Here is a 23,593-nt window from a genome sequence, read left to right on the forward strand (position 1 = left end):
GTTTTATTAAATCAGGACTTATTACACAGGAAATGATTCAGGCGAGCAGCGAAGAGGAAACAAACGCGGGATGTTGGGAATATTTCAGAGAGCACTCACTTTTTCCTGGTGTCGTACCTCCCCGAGGTTCCCGGGCTCTGCGGAGGACACAGAGGAGAAAATGACCAATTTCTATGCAGGACCATGCAGAGCAGTGACACATATTAAAGCACCTCTATTCCACTTCAGCGCCACGTTTCTGCAGAGGAAATCGCATTAATGCGTTCCCCTCTGCAGACGCAGCAGCGTCTCAGTACTGCAGCACTCGTCCACTCTCCCCGCTCACTCTTTTTATTCCACTTTATTCATCGCTTACCACAGCGACATCACAGATCTCAGGTGAAACAGAAGCAGGTGCAACTGTGAGAAAGTACCCGCCTCCTCCCTGATCTCCTGCTGTTCTGCATATTTGTCTCACTGACATGTTTCAGATCATCAAACTCAGAGAAAACCAGAGTTTTTTTAAACGATGATGTCATTCATCGAGGGAAACCATCCACCTGTCAGCTGTCCTCAAACCTACAGCCTGCTGTCTGTGACCACGTCACTGTGGACGAGCTTTGGTCACCATTGGAGGGTTTCCAGCCTGAACAGGTTAAGGTTTCTCGGCCACTTCACAGCCTTTGTTTTGGTCTTCTGAGCCAATCAGAGGTGGGCTTGCTGCTGTGTTTCTGATTATTGTCCTGCTGCATAACCCCAGTGCCCCTGAGCCTCTGTAACTTCGGGATTTTTGGGTCAAGCAGCTGCAGACCATCACACCACCATGTCTGACTGTGATGGTGGTGCAGATGTAAGAGGACTCAAACACTCCAGGAAGTCATCCACAGAAGATTTCCCAAAGAGAATATATGAAAGGACTAACACGGTGCAGAGGATGTGAGGAGGAAACAGACATTTTATTTAAATAGCAAACCACAATGGAGGGAGGGAAACGAAGAGGAGCTGGCTTCTGTTTCCACTGTAATCGTGTTGATCTGTGTTACACACTCCACCTAACAACAAATAAGCTAAAAATCTTCCAGCCAACATTAAAAAAAGTCTCTAATGTAAAGTTAAGTCTTTTGTGTGATTTGGTGCAATAAATAAATAAATGAATAATCCAAAAAGTAGTTGTATTAATACTGAAACAAGAAAAGGAGCTAAAATATTCCCTCCAAACAAAATGTATGAATTCAAAAAGTCGGCGCCCATCGTCGATCGTTGGACTGACGAATGTCGGTTGGAAACATGTTACGCTTACAGCCTTAAGCAGGAGGCTCCATTCTCATGGTTAGGAGCAGCCAGGTTACCCCACTCAGGACGACAACGCCGGTGCATTACTTACCACACCCACCAGAGGTCGTTTCAAACGTTTCTACACGCTTCGAAGCCTCCAGGTCGGCATTATTGGTCAGATGATGTCATTAAAATGCTTCGCAAGGCTCCAACAGCACAACTGCAAACCAGAGGGCCAGTTCAGGTGAAGCCACAGGCCACGCCCAGGGATGGGAATCGTTAGTCTGCCTATTGATCCTGCTTATCAGCTAATCAGCTGATTTCAGTTCACGTGTCAGAGGAAATGGCGACGCAGTCTGGAGCATATAAGCACATTTTTGGTAAAGTTCAAGCTGCATCTAGGACAGAAACACGAGCATTGTGCTGCTAACACTTCGCTTCTTTGCAACTTGCACATACAGCATGCTAACGCTAAGCTAGCCAAGAACCCAGAGTGAGCAGAGCGAATGGCGACCCCCGCGGCCGGAGCCTGAACTAAAAAACAGGAACAAGCAGATGATGAGGCAGAATTTTTAAAGCAGAATCACCGTGACGATCAAGTTTCTGTGCTGGTTTTCATGTTTGCTTTGAGTTACTAAGACATAGATCTGAGAGACGTGTGTCCTCATCAGTAGGGATGGGTATCGATAAGATTTTCACGATTCTGATTCCATTTTCGATTCCGTTTAACGATTCGATTCTTTATCGATTCTTTTTAAAAAGGAGAACACTAAGGTCGATTAGCTTAGAACTTTGTTTTATATCTTCTCTTTGAACAAGATAGAAATTTAGGAGTAACATGGCCTTACAAACCCAACAGTGACATCTTAAGAGATCCAGCCTACAGCTCTTCAATGGGGTGTCACAGGGTCCCCGGGAAAAAAAATTGTAAATGTAAAATAATAAAATAAATATTCTTCTGTAGCAATAACAAAGTTTAACATAAATTATTCAGTAGCAATTACACAAGAATATCCAGTAATGTCCCTGCCTACAATTAAACACATTCACTTACTGAAAATCATCTGCTGTGGCAAACGGGTGCAAGCCTTTGACCACAAACTGAGTCACTGCTCGGTGACATTCGTCTATCCTGGCCTGAAAGGAGACGCTGCCGGCAGACTGCAGCGAGAACTGCCAGCATCTGAGCCAGACTCTGTCTCATCATGGTCACTAAATGCACAGTAATGGTTTTGTAATAAGGCAGATCGCGCTAACATAATATGCACTGTTAGTTGATTATTTACCTGCCGCATTAACGGGAGAGGATGTGCAAACGTTACCGCTGCTGCTGGGCTGAGATTCACGAGTCTGGAGCGAATTAAAAACACGACATTCATTTAAGGTCATCGCGTGTTTGTGAGCAAATGCTTTTGCATATTCGTAGTGTTTCCTCCCGTAAATGAAATCTCTACTTTGCAAGTATTGCAAGTTGCCCTGTTGTCATCCGTTCTCGTAAAGTATAACCAAACTTTTGAGCGTTTGAGCCGCTTAGGCGCCATGTTTCCTGCCAGGTAAATGACGCTCCGCAACGTAGTGACGTCATTCGGGGCGACTGGAATCGATAAGGGAATCGTTTGCAAACATGGCAAACAATTCCAAGGAACTGAAACAGTGGGAACCGGTTCTCAACAAGAACGGGTTTTGATACCCATCCCTACTCATCAGGGAGTCGTGTTGGCATGGAGCCTCAGGTTTATATTAAATGGTGATTATGAGACAGCGTGTTCGAGCTATATTACAGAGTAGGGCTGAACGATATATCGCATTTGCGATAATATCGCGACATGATCAAGTGCAATTTTCTAACCGCAAAGGCTGCGATTATACTCTGGACATGTCCAAATTCATGGGCTGCATCCTCCTGAGGCCGCATTTGTAGACCGATTACGTCACAGCGACGCGCCGAAGGCTGTCCAAATTACTACCATATCCCAGAATTCATAGCGCGGCCCAGCCAAACTCCAGTTTCCAGCAATGGCGGCCGCTACTAAGTTTTAAAATTACTCATACTAATCTTTCTGGGTCACAAAATAAACTTTTAACATATTTTCAGGCGAGAAAGTAGTTGTGTAAACATCAAATATCTGCTCGGTTTATCAAGATATCCCATATTTGCAAAAGTGCTTCGACGTTTTCAGAGGCGTCTGCTACCCACCAGCTCGACAGCTAGCCGGGAGCTCGAGGGTTACTGATGCGGCCGAGAACGGCACAACTCCCGGCACATCATTTTCAGATCACCGCGGAGTTTCGCTGCTCGGGTTAAACGTAATATATAAGTCACTTAGACAACCTAAAAATGTTATTGTTGGGCTTTTTTCAGTGTTTTGTTTGTTCGTGAGTAAATCGGTTTGGCTGAGATTAAAGTTATTAGATTAGATAAAATAAAACTTTATTAATCCCCCGGGTGGGTTCCTCCTTGGTTTTCACACAGCTGACTAAACGTCAAACAGAAAACTTATTAAACAGAAGTATGAGACAGTCGAGAATTTACACCAGTGTCTGGTTATATTTTAGATAGCAAGAAGCAGACGGCCGAGTTTATTAAACTCCACCGAGACAGCGGTGACGCTAATCAGAACTAGACCGTCCAATTTCACTCCTTTAAACTTTAAAGGCGTGTTTGTGTGTGTGTTTATACAATTGCTATTATGTTTGCACTTTATGTGTAATGTTACTGACTGCAGAGATCAGTAAGATGTGTGTATTTTTTATTTATTAGTTTTATTTATTTAATATTATTTTTTAATTGAATGACTGTCTAGTAGTTCACAGATGTTGAAAAACTGAGTGTGGTAAAGCCACTGATTTTGTTTATGTATATTTCTGCAATCTGCACATTGTACTGACTTTCATTTTAATGTTTACACCAGGGTTCCTTGTCAGCACTTTATGCTCAGATGTTTGTAAGCTAAAAAATAAACTATTGTGTATGTTCAAATATACTGTTGTGATTGAAGAAGTTAAATAAAAATGTCAGTCATCAATTCATGCATCACCTCATGTCATCATAACAGAGGTCTGTCTTCCAGGAAAGAACAGTTTAAAATTAATGTAATATAGTATTGGCCATACTATATGATGTATTGCTTGTCTTTGTTTAATAATACAGAAGACAAAGACCTTAAAAAATAATCGCATATCGCATCGCAATCGCAATATTGGGGCAAAAAATCGCAATTAGATTATTTTCCATAATCGTTCAGCCCTATTACAGAGTAACATCAAAGCAACTTCACGAGTACAGCAAATGACCTTTTCTCAGGAGTAATGAAGTAACATACTGCATTACTTTAAAGTTCTGTGTATTCTGTGTAATAGATTACTTTTTTGAGTAATCACAACAAAGAAGGTAATACGTCAAGCACGCATAAACGTTTGACCCACAGCGTCAGTCATTTCTTTATTGCTGCGTAGCGCATAGCGCCTCTGCAGGACACCAGAGGAACTGCAGGTTTTGGTGCTTTCTTATATTCGTGATGTTGTAAAAACTTTTAAACACTCAGTCACGTGTCACGTCGCGTCAGATGCGCTTAGACGTGAGCATAAAATAAATCTGAGGTGCTTCTGAGTTGCTGTGTAATCACCGGTGTCACCTGTTTAAACATCAGCAGTCCCTGCCTGCTCCCCTCTGGGGGAAATAAACAGTGTTTGCTGAGTCTTTCCATGCATGAAGGATGCTGGATGCAGGAGGAGGAGGAGGAGGAGGTCGGTTTGATTCAGGGTGAAAGTATTCAGTTGCCTTGACGACCGGAGAGGACGCTGCGAGGGAAAATTGCTATCTGTACACAGTGCTTCGGCTCTCTGAGACGCTGGAAGGCCTGAAGATGCTCAAACAATGCGGCGCCCGGCGGGGCTCCACCCCCGACACGCTGAAAGTCGTATTTTTCTCCTCAGTTCAGTCAGACCGACGCTCCGTCCTCAGAACTACACAGAACAGCGGTGCAGAACTGTTGGAGAGGGGGTGCTTTTAACAGTGTTTAATGTTCCTGCACTTCTCTGTGCCAGCATGAACCCAACCCCCACCCATCCTCTAAACCCCCACCTGCAGGAATAAACCTTAAACCTGGCCGCTCAATATTCACACTAACAGCTGCTTCGTGTTTCGTGAAACCAGCAGCTCTGAGAAAAACCAGCATCTGAAGCTCTTTCAGGTATTTCCTGACAGCGAGTTCACGCCCATGAGCGGCTCGGCAGTGGCGTGTCGGGGTAATGGGCGTGACCCGCCCTTCATCGGGTTCAGTGCTGCTCTGAAAGCGTCCATCACTGTCTGTGATTTCTCGGCACGCCTCGTTCCTGCAGAAAGGTGCTCATTACTTCAGACGCTCTTCCTCCGATTCGACGAGGGCGTCCTGGAGGCTTTGTTCTCGCCGCCTGTAAGACGAGGTCATCGCTGAGAGTCACAGGCAGAAGAAAGACTTGCTGAGTGTTTCCGGTGTGATCGCCGAAACAAACCCGAGGTCTAAGCTGACTCCGGCTGTTTCGAGTCAGCTGAAGGACTTTGGTGATGCAGCGGCGAGCGCGACTCTGAAGTCTGAACAAAAGCAGGCCAGCAGCTTCATCTCTTTGTTCGTGTCGGCGTTCGCCACAGACTTCACCGGCCTCTGAGTTTAATTGGTCACCTTCACCTCCTTTTCTCTGAATCGGCCCATTTCCTGTGAGGACTTCCTGTCAGAGGACGGCCTCATTGACACAAAGCTCAGGACACGTGCACCTGCACGATCAATAATCATGGATGACCTAATTAATGTGCAGAGCAGCACAATATGAATACGTTCTTTTTCAGGATCAGATTTCTGAGGAGGTCAGGTGTGTCGTTACAAGCATCAGCACGGTTTAGCAGAGCCTCTCAAAGTCGGCCTCTGATTGGCTGGGGTAGAGTGATGGTGTCCCTGTGGAAAGGTGAAGAAAGGTTCCTGTCCAGGTGTGTGCCTTTAAAGCCCTTCAGATCCTGGCAGAGGTGCTCAGAGAACAAAGAGGCGGAGGGTCTCAGACCTCGAGCCTTCATCACTTCCTCCTTCACTCTGCTGGTATTTCTCTGAATGTCAACACGCCCAGCCGGCCCGTCTTTGTTCGCGCTTTAATGTCACAGGAAGTTGTAGCGCAAAGAGTTGGGGGTGAGGGACGCAGCCCAGACTTTACTTTCAATTAATGCCGCCAGCTCTGACCTTTTTGCTGGTGTTCACTTATAATTTTACCTTCTTTTGTTTTTCTCTGTCTGTGAAAGCAGAGTCCGTCTTCCTGTTCAGCTCAGTGTGTCAGAAACATGAAGCTTCACGGAGACCGGACCGTTTAAAAACACTCAAATCTTCTGTGTTTGTGTTAAAGACAAAACGTTGTGCTAAACTTTCATGTAACACCAGTTTCAACCACAAGATGGAGCAGCGCTTTAATTGCCACACTTTCTTTTTCATAGTGGCGACATGAAAATAAAAGGTTAAGGTTATGCAGCTGCTCTCTCTGCTCTCTCTGTCGGGCGATCGTGGCTCAAGAGTTGGGAGTTCGCCTTGTAATCGGAAGGTTGCTGGTTCGAGCCCTGGGTCAGACAATCTTGGCCATTGTGTCCTTGGGCTAGACACTTCACCCGTTGCCTACTGGTGGTGGTCAGAGGGCCCGGTGGCGCCAGTGTCCGGCAGCCTCGCCTCTGTCAGTGCGCCCCAGGGTGGCTGTGGCTACAACGTAGCTGCCATCACCAGTGTGTGAATGTGTGAGTGAATGGGTGGATGACTGGATATGTAAAGCGCTTTGGGGTCCTTAGGGACTAGTAAAGCGCTATATAAATACAGGCCATTTACCATCTCTGCCTGCAGAGGGCGCGTTTCAGGAGTTCCGCTAACGTCCACCAGGGAGCAGCAGTCAGCCTGCATTATTAGCAGTGGAGTGGATGACATCATGAAGGCTATCTTTTAGCTGCAGTCTGTTTTTTTGCTGCATGATAGAAACAGTCTTAAAAACAGCTGAGTCTGCTTCTTGGAGAGTTTGACTTCAGCAGACAAAAAGAGCTGCTTGCATCTGTCACTGATAACGCTCACATGCTTTTATCTTTACAGTACTTTATCAGCTGTGAGGCCTCATCTACCTCACTCTGAGTGTAAGCGCAGGAGGAGAGCCTCTCTGGGCTGATGCTGAACATCTGTATCGATACCCAGCTCGATCTGCAGTGATCAGACCTGAAGGGACCTCACTGACTCAGCCTGCCTGTTAAGCGTCACCACTAATTTGAACTAACCTCCTGTTCTCCTGTACGCTCGCCACGCGGCGGGTGGACGGCGCTGACTGCAGACGGCCGAGCCCCTCCCGCTCCTGCTTCTCTTTTCTAATGTGAACAAGGCTTTCTGTGTAGCCGGCCTGTTGGCCTCTCCTCGGGCTAATTAGCCCTCCAATGCCGGCATTCATGGCCGGGCGGGGAGCCCGCAGACGGGGGAGGCTGAGGCCCCCCTCCTGGCAGGGCCCACCCGCTGGGTGACTGACAGGCTGACTGCCGTGGTCACAGATGTCATGCAGCACGGCGGTCCGGCAATCAGGTGAGATTCAGCCGCAAGCTGCTGCTCACAGAGAGGCGGCGCCATCAGACCCACACTTTAAACTTTATGAGCTCCACCACAGCCAGTGTGAAGAAAGGTCAGAGTTCAGCAGGGTGAGCTGTGAGGTCATTGATCCAAAGTTAGTGAACAATCATCAAAACTATCTACCACCACCAGCACGACCTCCCACTGCGCGCTGCCTGCACGCTGTCCCACTCCCAGCAAACAGTGAGGAACGTGTCATGAAGTCCACTTTTACTTTAATGTTGTGACATGTTCTGTGTCCAACACGAGACACGGATGCCACAGCGAGCAGTGAGGCCTCTCAGGACGACCTTTGACCTCTTCCAACCTGATTTTTTTATGCTTGAAATGTAATTCCACAACACTAATGTAACTACACTATTGTACTTCATCACACTGTGTAACATGACCTGAATGGATTTATTACACATATAGCAGATACTAACACACTGCAATGTAATTAAAATAATTATACTTGAAGATAATTTTTTCAGTATGTTAGTAATTATTAAACTTTATACTTAAAAGTATTTATAACTGTAACTACGCTATATTTAAAAAATACCTATTTATTACATTTTTAATTAAACTACATTTGATCATATTACATTATAATACATGTTGTTTATAGTGTTAATTACACCGGTGTACGTCAGTCACGATGTAACCACACAGCAACATTTATGTTTACACTTTGTTACAATGTAAAGGTGCAAAGTTTAAAGGTACAAGTGAATGAATAACTACACTGTAATTAAACTGTTATTAATTAATGTATTTAGACTGTAAACAATTGCAGAATCCTTTTCTTCGTCTTCTAGCTGCTTCCTTTAGGGGGCGCCACACTGGACCATCTGCTCCACCTCCTCCTGTCCCAGCAGCCCTCTGCACGTCCTTCACTACATCCATGAACCTCTGAGGTTTTCCACAAAAGTAAATCTTTAAACGTGTGAACCGTCTCGCCACAGAGCGCCGCCGAGGTGACGTCATGAGCTCAATCAGCTGATCAGCAGAAAACTGCTGGGGGATTCCCATGATGCACTGGGTGCTTCTTCTTCACTTCCTATGTGTTAATAGACCTCTCTGCACTGAATCATACCTGCTTATCCTGTCTTCCTTCTCTCACCCCAACCAATCGCAGATGGCCCCGCCCCTCTCTTAGCCTGGTTCTGCTGGAGGTTTCTTCCTGTTAAAAGGGAGTTTTTCCTTCCCACTGTCGCCAAAGTGCTGCTCATAGGGGGTCATATGATTGTTGTATGTAGTATTGTAGGGTCGACCTTACGACATAAAGCACTTCGAGGCGACTGCTGTGATTTGGTTTATAAATAATTTGAATTTCTTCTTCTTATGTTTGAAGTCGGAGCGTCACAGAGCCAAGGTCTCATCGACTTTAATGTTTTGGGTCATGCCTGACGACTGCAGAGCATTTCTCTGGACCCTCATCATCATCACCACAGGTGTACACGTACTGGGAGGTGTACTGGGGGATGTGGTTACATTAATGGTGAGGAGTGAAGCTGTGGTTTGCGCGCAGCCTCAGCATGCAGCGGGTTAATGCGGCGCTGTCATGAGGGGAAGGCAGCACTCCAGCGCTCCGCAGCCTGTTTGTTTAAGGATCAGCAGTAATAAGACGTCAGGCTGAATTTACGGAGCTAAGATTTTGCGGTAGGTGATTCATGGAGGATTTGGAGCGGAGCAGCAGCTGATATGATTAGTCCCGCGGGAGCACGGACGCTCAATACAGCACTGTGTGAGTGTTTGTGTACAAAGACGCCGAGCGGGCCACAGAAAAATGTCAGAGTAAACAGGAGGCGTGCACAGAGCCCGCCTGTGTGCACGCCTCAGCCCACATCACCCCATCGCGGAGTCGAGGATGCCGAACGCGCTGCTGCTGACTGAACGTGTCACACAAATAAAAGTCCTGCAAACACTTTAATGAAGTTACTGTTCCCTAAAAGTTCCCTACAGTGGGGCAAAAGCACCAACCCTCTGCTGATTGGCTGTTTAAACTTGGCGGTTGCTCACTCAAAACAATCAGATAAATGAATCCATACACAGGAAATCTCTCCGCGAATGAGGGTCGTCCATCACTGTTTTACCTTGGATCAGCTGACCACAGCCTGCTGCGTGCAGCGACCAGCAGATGCTGCTCCAATCCGCCGCTCTTTACCCCAAAACATCCACCAGTTCAATCATTTGTGTCATTTATTCAGTTTCACAGGTAACAAATAATGAGTTTTTAAAAAGTAACTCACAGCTGAAGGATCACCAAACCCCACCGAGCTCGCCCGACATCATCACGATTGTTCGGTGACAGTAAACGGGGCTGTTTGCTGTGACATCATCCACACTGTTTAACATAACCAAGAAGAAAAACCGAGGCACAGCGAGTACCTTCAACCTGTGCTCCCTCTAACGCCCAGCAGGGGGCGACTCCTCTGAAGTCTGTGAGGAAACGAGCCAGCTGAACTGTTTCCTGATGATGTTCATGTTAGAGTCATGAAGGAGCAGGAAGCAGGGGGAGGAGTTTAGAGCAGGCAGGTGTTCATTAACTGGTCTGAGGGGCGGGGACCTGGAATGAGAGTCGACGAATTAGGTGTCGCTAAAACTCAGGATTTAGATGGCTCGTCTGGGAAATCTTCCTCCTGGGGCTCAGGTACGATGGGGGGTCTGAGTACCTGCCCTGCGTACTCAGCAGGGTGAATCATCGCTTCCTGCAGCAGCTGCAGTCACATTAAACAGGCCCAGCGGATGAGGAGGGCGCCCCCTGCTGGTGCTCAGGAGGAGAGGCCTGTTACTACTGATGGTTAAAACAGAACGTGACATGAAGCTCACACAGAGGCGGGAAACACGGATGTATGGAAGCTCATCGCAGCCCGTGATGAGTTTGTGTTACATGAGAATTCAGTTATTTAAATTTTGAGTCAAAGTATTCTGTTTTAATGTTAATAATTATACATTTTTATCAAAACTGGGACTAAAACAAAACCAACTGAAATTAATTTTTCAATGTTTTTATAAATTAAGAATTTCAACTTGATTTTTAAATAATCATTTTGACTTTTTTAGTTTGTGTTTTCTAAAATTTTGCCTTTTAGTCTTTTTTTACCTGAAACTCTGATTTAATGTCAGAATCTTTGATTTTCTCTAGAAAATGTTCTAAGTTTTAAAGTAACGCGGTGTTCCTGTAAAAGCCGCTGAGCCGGAACAAACAGACTTTGGAGTGACATCACAGCGTCGCGCTGTCGGGGTCACGATTCCCAGAAAACTGCCGTTTAACGGCTGAACGCTGGAGCGGGATGCGTCCCCGCCCCGCGCGCAAACAAAGGCGCCGTTTCCCCGGGTTTATGACGGGAGCGCTGCTGAGTCACCGGGATGTTTCTGTGCCGTCAGCCGGACGCTGACGCAGACACGACGGAGCGGACGGAGGAGGAAACGCCAGCTGCTCCGCTCACAGCGAGACATCGCTCCGTCAGTCAGAGTTATCACTAATCTGGCTGCTGATTGGACAAAAACACGAAACAGTTTGTTGGCTGAGAGAGAAAAAGAGAGAGCGAGCGGAGACGAATGCAGGACAGCGTTTCAGCGACAGAGTAACAAACCTCGTCAGCTGAAGCTCAAACACGAGGACGTCTTTATGTTTCTGCCTTTAAGGCTGTTTAGGCCACACTGAGGTGACGAAACCGACCTAACATCAGAATTAGTCCTGAGATTAAAGAAAAGCTCAAAATGATCTATCAATGGATCCATCCCCAGCGCGGCTCCCAGAGCGAGTCTGGATGCTCACGCTGATGATGGTGACGATGATGGAGGCGGATCCTTTTCCTCTTGTTTCCTGATGTGTGTGTTTCATGATTTCAGCTCATGATGTTTCTCCTGCAGTTCCTCTAACGCCCACCAGAGGCTCCAGAGTGCGAAGCATCGCTGCTATGTTCAGGAAATAGACTGGTCCTGTGTTTCACGTTTTCTCTCCTCGTCTTTCTTTTGTCTTCGCATCATAAACTCATCCTGACTGAACGATCCTGACGTCAGTATCGATCGCACCTCTGCTCGGGCGGATCGGCATGTCCTCCGTCATCGATGCAACAATGACCCACTCCTCTAAAGCCCGCCCAGTCTTTTACAAAGCAACCAATCCATCTTCCTCTTTCCTGTGACATCACAGCAGCGGTGGGAAAATCCGCTCCCTCCCACCGTCTGACTAATTAGAGCTGCTGGAGGTGACCAAAACAGACGCCATAGCCACGCTCGTGACCTCTGACCTACCGCCCACTGTGTCCGAGGTGGACACAGTGGGCGGGGACAGCGAAGCGTCGCGGTTTTTCTCACTGCTGGCAAAGGTTTCCCTGTTGAAGCTGTGTCAAACGTGAGGCACGCTGACTCACCGCGGCACGAGGCTGGTCGAGGTGGCGCCGCTGAGAGTCTGACACACAACAAAAACACACAAACGCTCCGAGCACAGCGGTGACCACGAGAGCAGCTACAAAGATAAAAGCTGTTCATCGGGAAACAGTCAGCTGCGTTTCCCACAAACAGCACCTGGGAGAAGGTGTGAAAGCACTTCCTGTCCTGTTCTGATGATGGAAGCTGGGGTCAGAGGTCAGCTTTAGTAAACGTAATCAGATAAGAGGAAATCCAGACTTACGTGGATGCTGCGGAGTTTCTTCCGGCCTCTCTCCAGCCGGCTCAGCAGCCTCAGGTGTCGCTGCTCGCCGCCCACCGGCTGCAGCAGACGGTCGTCCACCGAAATCGTCTTTCTCAGCAGCGCCCGGTCTGTGGCCCACGGCAAGGAAACTCGGGCCGCCTCCCCCAGGGGAAGACTCCTCGCACCTGCTCCTCCTCCTCCACTCCTCCTCGACCCCGGGGACGGATCAGGTGACCACAAGTCCCGCTGAACAGAGCCTGCAGAGAAACCAGAGCCCTGCTGCGTCAGGGGGGCGGTGTCGTGTTCCCACTCACCCACAGTGTGTGTGTGTGTGTGTGTGTGTGTGAGAGTGGGTCAGGTGTAAGCTGACCACCTGAGCTGCTGCATTAAAACTACATGAGGAGGCCGAGGGCGTCGGCAGCTTGTGGCTCACATTCAAATCTCCACGTCAACCTTTTTAACCAGAGACAAAACGGCGCTCACTGAGCACGTGCAGATCCACAGCTGATGTAAACACACACACACCCACAGCTGCACACACACGTCGTTATGAGAACGTGGATAATTTCATCAGCAGCCGTTCACACACTCAAACTTTATAATCAACATCTGGCTGAACATCAGCACGAGCTCGAGAGAAAAGAGGAGGAGGTGGGTGACAAGGCGGCTTGCAGCACAGACCAAAGCTGACACCGCTACGTGCCCACTTTCATTTTCTCAGATGTAAACTCTCCGTGGAGCTTTGTTACATCACTTCCTGTGAAACGTTACAGCTAACTAAGTGAAACGTGAAACATGACTGGTATTTATCCAGGTTACTTTTTACCTGACGTTGATTTCTTTGAATAAATAAATCAGACTTTATGTATTTCAGCTGCAGTTTACTCTGAGTTATTGCTTTGCGTTTCCTGGTGCTCAAAAACACGACCGCAGACGGAGGGGCGCGTGTTTGAGGACATCGTGCTCCAGCCTGTTTGCTTCCACAGGTGCGTGCGATGAAACGTGAGCCTCGCCGTGGGCCGTGTTCCTGAGGGTCAGGTTAACGCTGGAGGTAAGGCACCAAACCAGGCAGCACGATAAATGTTTGATGAGGAGGAAATCCATTCAGCTCGCCTGCGAGCGCTCACAGACGAACACCGAGTGCAGCCAATCGATTTCATTCACCAGGAGAGGTTTGAATCCGCCTGGTTCATGAACGGGAGGAAGGTTTGAAGGCTTATTCTGCGTCCTCAGCTCTGTGTCATCGCCATGCCACCACGCCAAGACGCCCTCCTGACCACAAACTCACTGTGGGCGCAGGACATCAGACGAACAACAACAACGAAGCGAACCGGCCCTGCGAGCGCCACACAGAAAGTCCCACAAACCATCAAACAGTGAAGGCAACACGCGCTGGTCACAGTGATGGCGAGTGGCCACCAAAGGCCATCCCTCTCGCCGTGCACCGCCTCACAGGGTGCTCGCTGCTGCTCCGTGTGAGGAGGCCAAACACAGAGCGGTCACCTGCTCCTTCATCATGACTGTGTGACTGTAGAACAGCTTCACCATCTTCCACCATCCAGGAGGTAAACTCTCCTTATAAGGAAGAATGTGGGCGTGGAAGCACGCAGGTGTGTGGATGATCCTGAAGACAGGAAACATGAAAGCACAGCGCTCACGACACACTTTGAATCATTTATGAATAAAGTCTGTGTGAAGCTCAGCTGATCAGCACAGGTGCCCTTCCTCACTCAGCTGGACTCACAGCTCCCTCTGCTGGACACACAGCACACCTACACCCAGACACAGACTGCAGGAAGTCCAAAAAACCCCTGCAAGTTACAACTACGAATTTTGACCCTATTTTTCTTCCTTTCATCTGATTGGTGAATGTCATGTCAATCACAAATTAAACAATCCAATCAGAGAACAGATGGGTTTGGCTGTCGGGGGGCGCTTTTTTTGAACTGCAGGTCTTTGAAGGGAATAAATGCCCTTCTACATGCCAACCCAGCGTTTTCCTTCATCACCACGAAGGAAAACAGTCTGTGGTCGTCCGAGTTTGGTGATTTTTGTGTCACAGGTCTACGTGTTTAATACAGGGACTTCCACAGCCTTTTCAACAGCGCTGCGGACGCAGGGGGGGGGGGGCAGTGTTTTGGAAATGACAGTCTTCATTACAAAGCTTTCTTCTGGAGTTTTGATCTCCTCCATACCTGCTTCATACCCTGGAGGACGGGGCTGTGGCACCCCCACACCCTCTAGCAGATTGTTACATGGAGAAACCTTTGGAATGCAAGCATGCTGATCCACACAGGTGTACACACGGGTATTCACAGACGCGGACTACAGCTTTCTTGGCTGCTGCCTCAAAGCACATTGTGCGCTGTCTATCTTGCGTGCTGCACAATATCATTTATTATTTAGTATCTACTGATATCTACTGCTAGCTAGTTCATTGTGATGGTGCTGTTTTTTTTATTATGTTGCTCTTTGTTGTTTGCTTTCTCTTCTGTTTTTTTTCTCCATACAGGTGATCCAGGTGTTTGTTTGTTTTTTTGTTGTTTTTCTTTCTTCCCCTCCTTCTCACCGTCTCTTCTCCCCTTTGGTTTTCTTTCTTTCTCTCCCTCTCTTTCTTTCATTCTTTCTCCCTGTCCTATCCCCCAGTCATGTCTGTCCCGTTTGTAGCAACTGAAAATAAAATAAATTCATAATTATAATAAAGGTCAATCAAATGGACCAATATGGCAAGGCCATGATGATCCACTTGGTAAAATAAATCCGCTTGGCATCTTTCTTGGCCTTAAGACAACAATTCTGATGCTAAAGATCCAAACGGGACACACAAAAAAAAAAAAAACCACAAAAAAAAAACCAAAGCTTTCTTCGTTATGAATTAGCATACATGTTTTTATTGAACATTTGAAGAACCAGCAAAAAAACAAACTCTTGTAGTTCACATAAAGTCAGAGATAGAAACGACAAGGAGCAGGTGCATCTACTACAGGTAGAGCTGCTGCAAAACCCCACAGAGCCCAGCAGCCAGCAACACATTCTGGATCCTTTGCTTTTAGTTAGCAGTTAGCATTAGCAGCACATCCTGCGTCCGATGTGAAAGGACTTTTATGCTGCGCACTGTGACTCACAGCAATGGTCCTGGGTCAGCCCTGACGTTGTGTTAAACTAATCCTAAAGTAATAATGGTGTTTCTAACCACTGATATAGCACAACTTTATCCTTTCAACAGCTACTGAAAGTTAGGGGACCTAGCTGCTATCGGATCTTTATATAGCGATTACCCTTCAAGGACCTGCAGTTCAAAAAAGCGCTCCTCCGACAGCCAAACCCATCTGTTCTCTGATTGGATTGTTTAATTTGTGATTGACATGACATTCACCAATCAGCTTAAAGGAAGAAAAATAGGGTCAAAATTCGTAGTTGTAACTTGCAGGGGTTTTTTGGGCTAAGTCCACACACAAATCTTTTTTACAAGCACAAATCTTTTTTACAAGTACAAAATATTTATGACCACATTTTGAGCCCATAAAAGTGAGACACTCACTGCAACTTCCTGTTGAAGTTTGCTTCCCAGAGTCAGTAACACGAGCCGCTCCTGCTTGTGTCATCTTTTAATGTTTACAGCGGCCACGAGCTGCTGTCGCTCTTTCTGTGCGGGTCTTAATAAAGATTGATTTTGACCATGAGGAGACAATCGGTGTTTTCACTTCCTCCTATGTGTCTCAGGTGTGCTGAAGGACGGCAAAGATCTGCAGCATCCTCAGCTTCCTGTTTCAGGATGGAGGCTCTGAGGATCCTGTTCTCTCATTTCTGCTTCAAATAAAAGCTTTTTTGCTGGAAAACTTTTGTCTCAAACTTTTGTTGGTGTTGCATTTTTTCTCTGAACATCTTATTTTGAAGGTTCCTTCACTGAGGTCACCTGGGAGTTTCAGGGTTTACCTGATTTTAAGAAGCAGCTGGTCTGCTCACTGAGCCTCTGGGGGGCGCTGTAAACAGGATATCAGGATAAAGGATAACCAGCTCAGGACTTCCTGTTTGTGAAGCAGGTCGGTGTAAAAAAGCCAGTAACCTTTGCCCTTTATTTATTTATTATTTATTAACCTTTATTTTACCAGGAAAGGTCCCATTGAGATTAAAAACCTCTTTTTCAAGGGAGTCCTGGCCAAGAGGCGACAACATGTTAAAATTACAAAGTTACATACATAAAAGATGAACACCTAAGAACAGGAGATGGGGCGGAGTCCTAAAGCACAGCTGTGGTGTCACTGATGGTAAAACTGGTTCAGAGATTTAGCCACGCCCCTTCGTGGACCGCTGTGAAACTCTAACGAACCACCTCCACCTCAGGCTTTATCTCTGCATCAGCTCATTAACTCCACCCAGAACCAGCAGCAGCTACACCACCTCAGACACCATGTTTATCTCACACTGAAGTTTTTATCCAAACGAGGCGCCGCAGCCTGGGCGGGCGTAGAATAACTGAGTGCGAGGAATCAGCAGGACAGATCAGAAAAGACGGAAAACCTGCGACGTGTAGCCGAGAAGCAGCTTAACCCTGCAGTCTGAGGAAAGCGCGCCAGAGATCAAACACCTGATGGATGCTGTGCCGTAATCTGCTCAACAGGAAGCTCGTTATCATTCTCCAGAAGGGTGGAGCTAAAGAGAGCAGAGCAACACACAGGAAGTGGAGCCCGGTAAACAAAACCGCCGCTCGGAGCCATTAGAGACATTCCTGACTCGACGGCACGCCCACAGCTCCGCTCCAACCCCACATCCAGTCTGCCGGCAGCTACAACCTCCACCCACGACAGACCTGTCTCTGTGGGTGTGGGAGAAACAAGACACAGACTCCTGACGTGGCTGCTCGACGATGACCACAGGGCAGAGGGGCTCAGCCTCCGTCAGCCTCCGTCAGCGCCAACACAGACGTCTCACTGCTGATTTCACCTATAAACAACTTCCTGTTTGACTCACTGTTTACATACTTGGCTCATTTTCTTCTTCGTGTACTTTTTTAGTCTCGATTTTGTATTAAAGTCGAGTTTTTCCCCTCGATGCTTATTAACACGTCTGCACTTCCTCATTTTCTTATTACTTCTCACTTCCTGTTTTATTTTGGTAGTCATTTGTGTCGTGATGTGTTTACTTCCCCCGTCTCGTCCTCACTGGCTGATCTCACCTGTTTGTTGTTACCCAGGTGTTTCAGCCCTGTTGAGCTGCCTGCATTTAGCTACTTTATATTTTGGCCAATTAAAAGCTTCTGGGGTTGGCGATGCCATAAAGCACGTCTACACAGGAAGTGACGGACAGCGATGCCGCGACCAGAGACCCACTCCTTCTTTCAGCCTCCTCCTATACCAGTATCCTCCTCTGAGCTCTTCCTCTCCTCCTCCTGCCTGGTGGCTCCACCTTCATCCTCCACCCCCTCCTTCTGTGCACATGAGCTGCCCCTCTGATGGACTCGTTTCTGATCTCGTCCCAAACGCTACCTGATCAATCTCTTCTCAGCTTTAAATGTTAAAGCATACTGCTGATTAGAACGTTACCTAGGCAACCGAGCGAGCGATGCTTCAGTTTAATGCCCTCTTAGAAAGTCAGACGAGTCAGATCTGACCTTTGACCTAATCTCACTGTCTGTGTCCATGTAGACGTTCAGAGGAGCATGTTTACTCCAGGCAGGAATGAGTTTCTCACACACACACACACTGGCTGTTGTTACCTGAAGAGGTCCAGTGGAGTCCTCCAGGACTGGCAGCGAGACGCCGCCGCTTCCTGATGCTGACGCCACTGTGGGAGGCGGAGTCTCCTGCGTGAGTGCCATAGCTGGACCGTGAAGCGGCAGCAGCGGGAGGAGGTGCAGGGGTGGAGGAGAGGATGGGGAGGAGGGGTGTGGACAGACAGGTCGCCTCCTTCGTCAGAGTGGGCGTGAGGAAGGCGGAGTCTCTTTCTGACGACCTGCAGGGATCCGAGGAGAGAAAAGTCAGCACAAAATAAACACGACACGGAGAACTCCTCCTCTAGCTGTTGAAGCAACTGGAAACACTTTATTCAGGAATACTGTGACGAAATATCCTGTTTTCATCAACACTTTGGGAATAAAGTATCCACACGGCATCCCTGCCACACCAACGCTGCAAATCGTGTAAAAACCTGGAAGAAGTTTAATGTATTTCCCATTAGACGAACACAGGAACATGCCGGTGTTAGTCAGAGCACCGCACTGAGCTCTGGTCACATCAGAAATCCAGCTTCCCTGCAGGGATCAGGGAGCAGTGTGAGCAGACTGCGAGAGCTTCAAACAGCAATCGTTTGAGCGCTGAACGCGACCCTGAGACGTGCGGGACGGACAGGTAACCACCACAAACCAGCTGGTACCTGTCCTCGGAGAGAGCAGCTGCACCGTGATGCTCGGATCAGATGCCGTCCCTTCTTCTTCCTCCGCAGGAAAAGATCCAGCAGCCGAGCCCAGCTCAGCATCCGAGGACACGCGCTTCAGCAGATCGCTGCAGAGCACTGCGCCCTTCACCGGACGGCCACAGCCGGAAACAGCGCTGAAGGAAAAGCTCCTGTCAGGTGTTCACTGCCCAGCAGGGGTGTTACCTTACCTGTGTGTGTGCGCGCAGGGGGACAAAGGCTGGGTGAGGAGAACGGAGAGTCGAGCGTTTCTGAGCCTGCTCTGCATCAGCGTGGGTCCAGATCTGTACAGAGCGCGCTCTGAGTTCTGCACACGTGAAACAGCTGAGTGAACAGAGCATGAGTCAGTGAAAGGTGATGTCTGTAGATGTTCTCTGTTCTCCAGCCAGCAGTACAACAACCACATCACTGTCACGCTACCAGCAACAGCAGTCGTTAACGTCCTGTCCACGGACACACCATAAGGAGGAGCTCTTCCTGTCATCAGGCTTGGAGGGAATGAGACATGGACTCATCCAAATGGAGGAATGCTGACCCACATCCACCCATCCACATTAAGGGGACGGCTGTGGAGCGTGTGAGCAGCTTCAAGTTCCTGGGAGTCCACATCTCCGAGGATCTCACCTGGACGACCAACTGCTCCAAGCTGGTCAAGAAGGCTCACCAGCGCCTCTTCTTCTTGAGGACTCTGAGGAAGAACCACCTGTCCTCAGACATCCTGGTGAACTTCTATCGCTGCACCATCGAGAGCATCCTGACCAACTGTATAACAGTCTGGTACGGGAACTGCTCTGCCTCGGACCGGAAGGCGTTGCAGAGGGTCGTGAAAACTGCCCAGCGCATCGCCGGAGCACCACTTCCTGCCATAAAAGACATCTACAGGAAGCGGTGTCTGAAAAGGGCTGGGAAAATCATCAAAGACCCCAGTCACCCATCACATGGACTCTTCACCCTCCTGCCCTCTGGGAGGCGCCACAGGAGCCTCCGGACTAAGACCACCAGGTACCGGAACAGCTTCTTCCCCACAGCTGTCAGACTCCTGAACTCTGCCTCCTGACATCTGACCCACGTTAAACTCATGGACTGAACATACACACACCCACAATGGACAACTGTACCCTCAAACACACAATAATAACATGGACTGAACCACCACTCACAACCACCAGCACTTTATATAGCCTCTGTAGAAACTATCTACACCCTCACTTATCTTAACTGCACTACTGTATAGCTCTGTGTAAATAATCATTCTGTACATTCGATAATCTTTAATCCTACAACTGTTTACAACTTGCATAGTTCCCATTTCTGTATAGCTGTATATCTCAGATTCTGTAAAGTTATTTATTTCATATTCTGTATAGTTTTTCATATTTATATCCTGTTCATATCCTGTACATAGCTTGTACTCACTACAGCCTGTACATACTTATAGTTATAGAATATTCACAACATACTTCATACCGTGTACATTATAACATACCATAATAGACCCATTTCTGTAATATACTCACATATCTATATTATTGCTAATATATATTGTAATATATCTATATCACTAAAGCACTTCTGGATGGATGCAAACTGCATTTCGTTGCCCTGTACCTGTGCATGTGCAATGACAATAAAGTTGAATTCTATTCTATTCTATTCTATCCACAGGGGCTTTGTCTACACCGAGCTGCTCTCTAGCTCACAGTCACAGTCTGAGGAACGAGACAGGGATCGAACCTGCAGCCATCCCGTCCACAGACGCCTGCTTAGAATCAGTCTTCTAAACATGTTTTGGACCATTTAGAAACCGTGCACGAGATTCAGGAAACACATGTCACTGTGCAGGAAGTGGGAAACTGTGATGGGGAGCAGCTGTGTTCTTTGAGGACGGTGAAATCTGTCAGAGAGCCCTGACAGAAACTGGAGTCTGTGGATCTGACACTGCACTGAGTGTTTCCTGCAAAGAAACCAACGAAGCTCAGACAGCAGGACCTGGCTGGAAACGGATCTGTGAGCGTGACAGGGAGGACCTTCCACTCGGCAACCTGCTCCTATAGTTCGTCTGAAGAGCCTCCAGCTGCTGCAAACACTCATAATGACCCCACTTCCACACATTAGCTGTACATTTCCTCTGACAGACCCGCCCGAGGCTCTCTAAAGTTAATCCTGACACTTCGAACACACGACAATAAACTTCTGTCTTTTGTTTGGACCCAGCAGCTGCTTCAAAACTCCAAAGATCAGCTCAAACACGCAGCATGATCCTGTTTATAGACGGACAGTGAGAAGGTTGAATGGCAGAACATTTTCCCTCAAAGGATCTCTTTAAAGTTTCATTCAAAGCACCAAAGGGCCTGATTGGTTCCTCTGTGCCACAGCGCTCCACCGTTATCCAAAAAACCCTGAAATCAGCAAACTTCATGGAAACGGCCTCGAAATAAACCCAATGAAAAGCATAAACAGGTGAGCTGGGGTTACCTGTCGATTTCTCCCGGCTCGCTGCAGGTGGAGCGGCGGGAGTTTGAAGCCAGCGACGAAGAGGAGGAAGCCGGGAGCGAGTTGGCGGAGTGGAGGGACGCACGTGAGGAGTACGAGTTGGAGGAAGAGCCCGAGGAGGTGTGGGTGGAGTCCAGAGGCCTGGAAAGCAGCAGTGAGGACGGCATGCACAGCCATGTCTCCAGGTCGGAGAACTTGGAGTAGCTCAGCATCTCCAGGACGCTGTGGGAGGAAGGAGGTGGAGTTACAAAGGAATCGACACCACAGCAAAGGATAAACAGGTTAATGAAAACCAATCAGCCCCTGAGAATTTGGCTCACCTTTCCTCTCCCACTCCTGGGATGTCATCTTTCTCATCAGCGGTTTGAAAGATGCAGGAAGTCCGGGAGTCACGTGATGACAGCAAAACACAGGAGTTATCAGAATCCACGGACATCTTCGGCCATATCTGCGGGACATCAAAGAGGGGGAGTTAAAACAACAACAACCTTCACACAGGTGTGCAGCAGCTCTCTGTGTACCTGGTGTTTCCCACTAAGACTTCTGTATGCAGCTTCCAAGGCTTAGTTTCTGCAGGTTAGCCCGTTTGTGTGCGTTAGTCCTGCCTGACATCATTACCTACCAGCCTGTTAGCCAGGTAGTGGTTTTTGTGACTGCATGTAGGCCTGCACTCTCTACAAGGTCACGCTGTACGAAAGTCTCACCTGGTTAAAGAAATGTTAACAGACATTTGTTTAACTTACTGTCCCTGTTAACAATCCTACAAATTCACTCTGCTAATAAAGAAATGTTACTTAAACGGAAGCTTGTAGCATTGGCTTGTTAGGTGGTCATGAGATCGAAAATGTGACGTCAAACCCGCAAAGGATTGTGGGTACGAGTGGTAAGCGGTACTAGCGCACGCAGGCTTTCACGTGAAAACAGTCACACAGCGATAAAAAGAAACAAAAAATGGCAAGAAGCTGTTGTGTTATTAGCTGCAACAGCCGGTCGCATGACAGCCACGGGAAGCCGACGGTAAAGAGATCGTTGTTATCGGATTCCGTCGTGGAAGAAAAATCGTTCAAACCGAGTTTCCGAAGTAACAAAGAGGTGACGGACGGCCTGGATTGCAGCCGTTCGAAGAGCAAATATAACGTCCCAGAACGCTGCAGCTCACAGGTCAGTCTGCTCCAAGCATTCCCACAGAGGTCAGTCTGCTGTTGTAGTTATTACGTCATTTATCATAATTGGTGATGTAGGTTACAAATAAGTCTTAATTTGAATTGAATTCGTTGCTTTGCTGTTTTGTTCACTGTGGCTTTGCGGGCTAATGTTTGTTGTTCTTTGTAGGAAAAGCAGCCTACAAAATGCTGGGATGCGATCCAGACTGGGCCCCTCTATCAGCCGGGGTTTCAAGCTGCTACCACAGCCAGATCTGATTGGTGAAGAGAGAGCGAGATCAAAACAGCCACGTCTGCATATATGCGCCCAAGTGTTGTATGAAGCAAGTGATACTGTCTCAGTTTGTTGTTTGATGTTTTGTTTTTGCATTGTTGATTTGTTTTTCAGCGAAGCAGCTAATAAAGCTGATGGATTTCTACAATGTTGCCTCTTTGCTGTGAGATTCTGTAACAGAATGAAACAATGATGCCAGTAATAAATAAAGACAATGAATTGAATGAATTACCAAACACTTATTTTATTTCTATTGGATCTGAAAATGTTGTGTAACACTACAACCTGAAACGACACATAGATGCGTTGGCCTGTAACAGCAGCTGTGAGATGGAGTCGTCCAAACCACCAAAGTAAACTGGAGCTGGGCTTGTTGCAGGATCTGATGCTACCAAACATGTTGTGAGTGTGTGCGCTCTCACTTAGGACCATATAATAATAAACGTGATGAAAGTTGTGCAGCACGCTGACGTCCTTACTCCACTCTGTGCTCGTGTGGGTCTGACCCTTTCACTCCTTTGATTTCTTCCTCGTACTTTCTTTGACTCTTCGTCACGTCTGTCTTCGTGCGGAGCTGCCGAGCTCTCCGTTGTTTTGTACAGAACTGTTTTTGGGGCAAATAAAATGCAAGTGGGGATTAAACCGCAGAGTTAATGGTTACCGGTGCTGGAAATGCTGGCGCTTGATGCAGTGTTTTGATTTTGTTGCCACTCGTACCCACAATGCAACGCGCGAAAGTCACGTGGTCTGTCGATCTCATAACACT

At 47.6% G+C, this 23,593-nt stretch overlaps 1 protein-coding gene across 2 annotated transcripts in view; it reads right to left on the minus strand.

Annotated features, from left to right (window-relative positions):
• The window catches only part of ankfn1a (ankyrin repeat and fibronectin type III domain containing 1a), a 110,522-nt gene that overhangs the window by 84,771 nt on the left and 2,158 nt on the right, over positions 1-23,593 (minus strand). For both annotated transcript variants that reach the window (XM_085467172.1, XM_085467171.1), the window contains exons 2-6: positions 21,711-21,838; positions 21,373-21,612; positions 18,203-18,438; positions 12,487-12,743; positions 100-137 (exon numbers count right to left, since the gene is read on the minus strand). In XM_085467172.1, the coding sequence (XP_085323298.1) occupies positions 100-137; positions 12,487-12,743; positions 18,203-18,438; positions 21,373-21,612; positions 21,711-21,826 (887 nt within the window). In that variant the 5' untranslated portion in view covers positions 21,827-21,838. The remainder of the gene's footprint in view (positions 1-99; positions 138-12,486; positions 12,744-18,202; positions 18,439-21,372; positions 21,613-21,710; positions 21,839-23,593) is intronic.

Source organism: Copadichromis virginalis, linkage group LG8 (genome assembly GCF_057382275.1).
Source record: "Copadichromis virginalis isolate Kocher_CV1m ecotype Utaka linkage group LG8, C_Virginalis_male_GT1.1, whole genome shotgun sequence".
NCBI lineage: Eukaryota > Metazoa > Chordata > Actinopteri > Cichliformes > Cichlidae > Copadichromis > Copadichromis virginalis.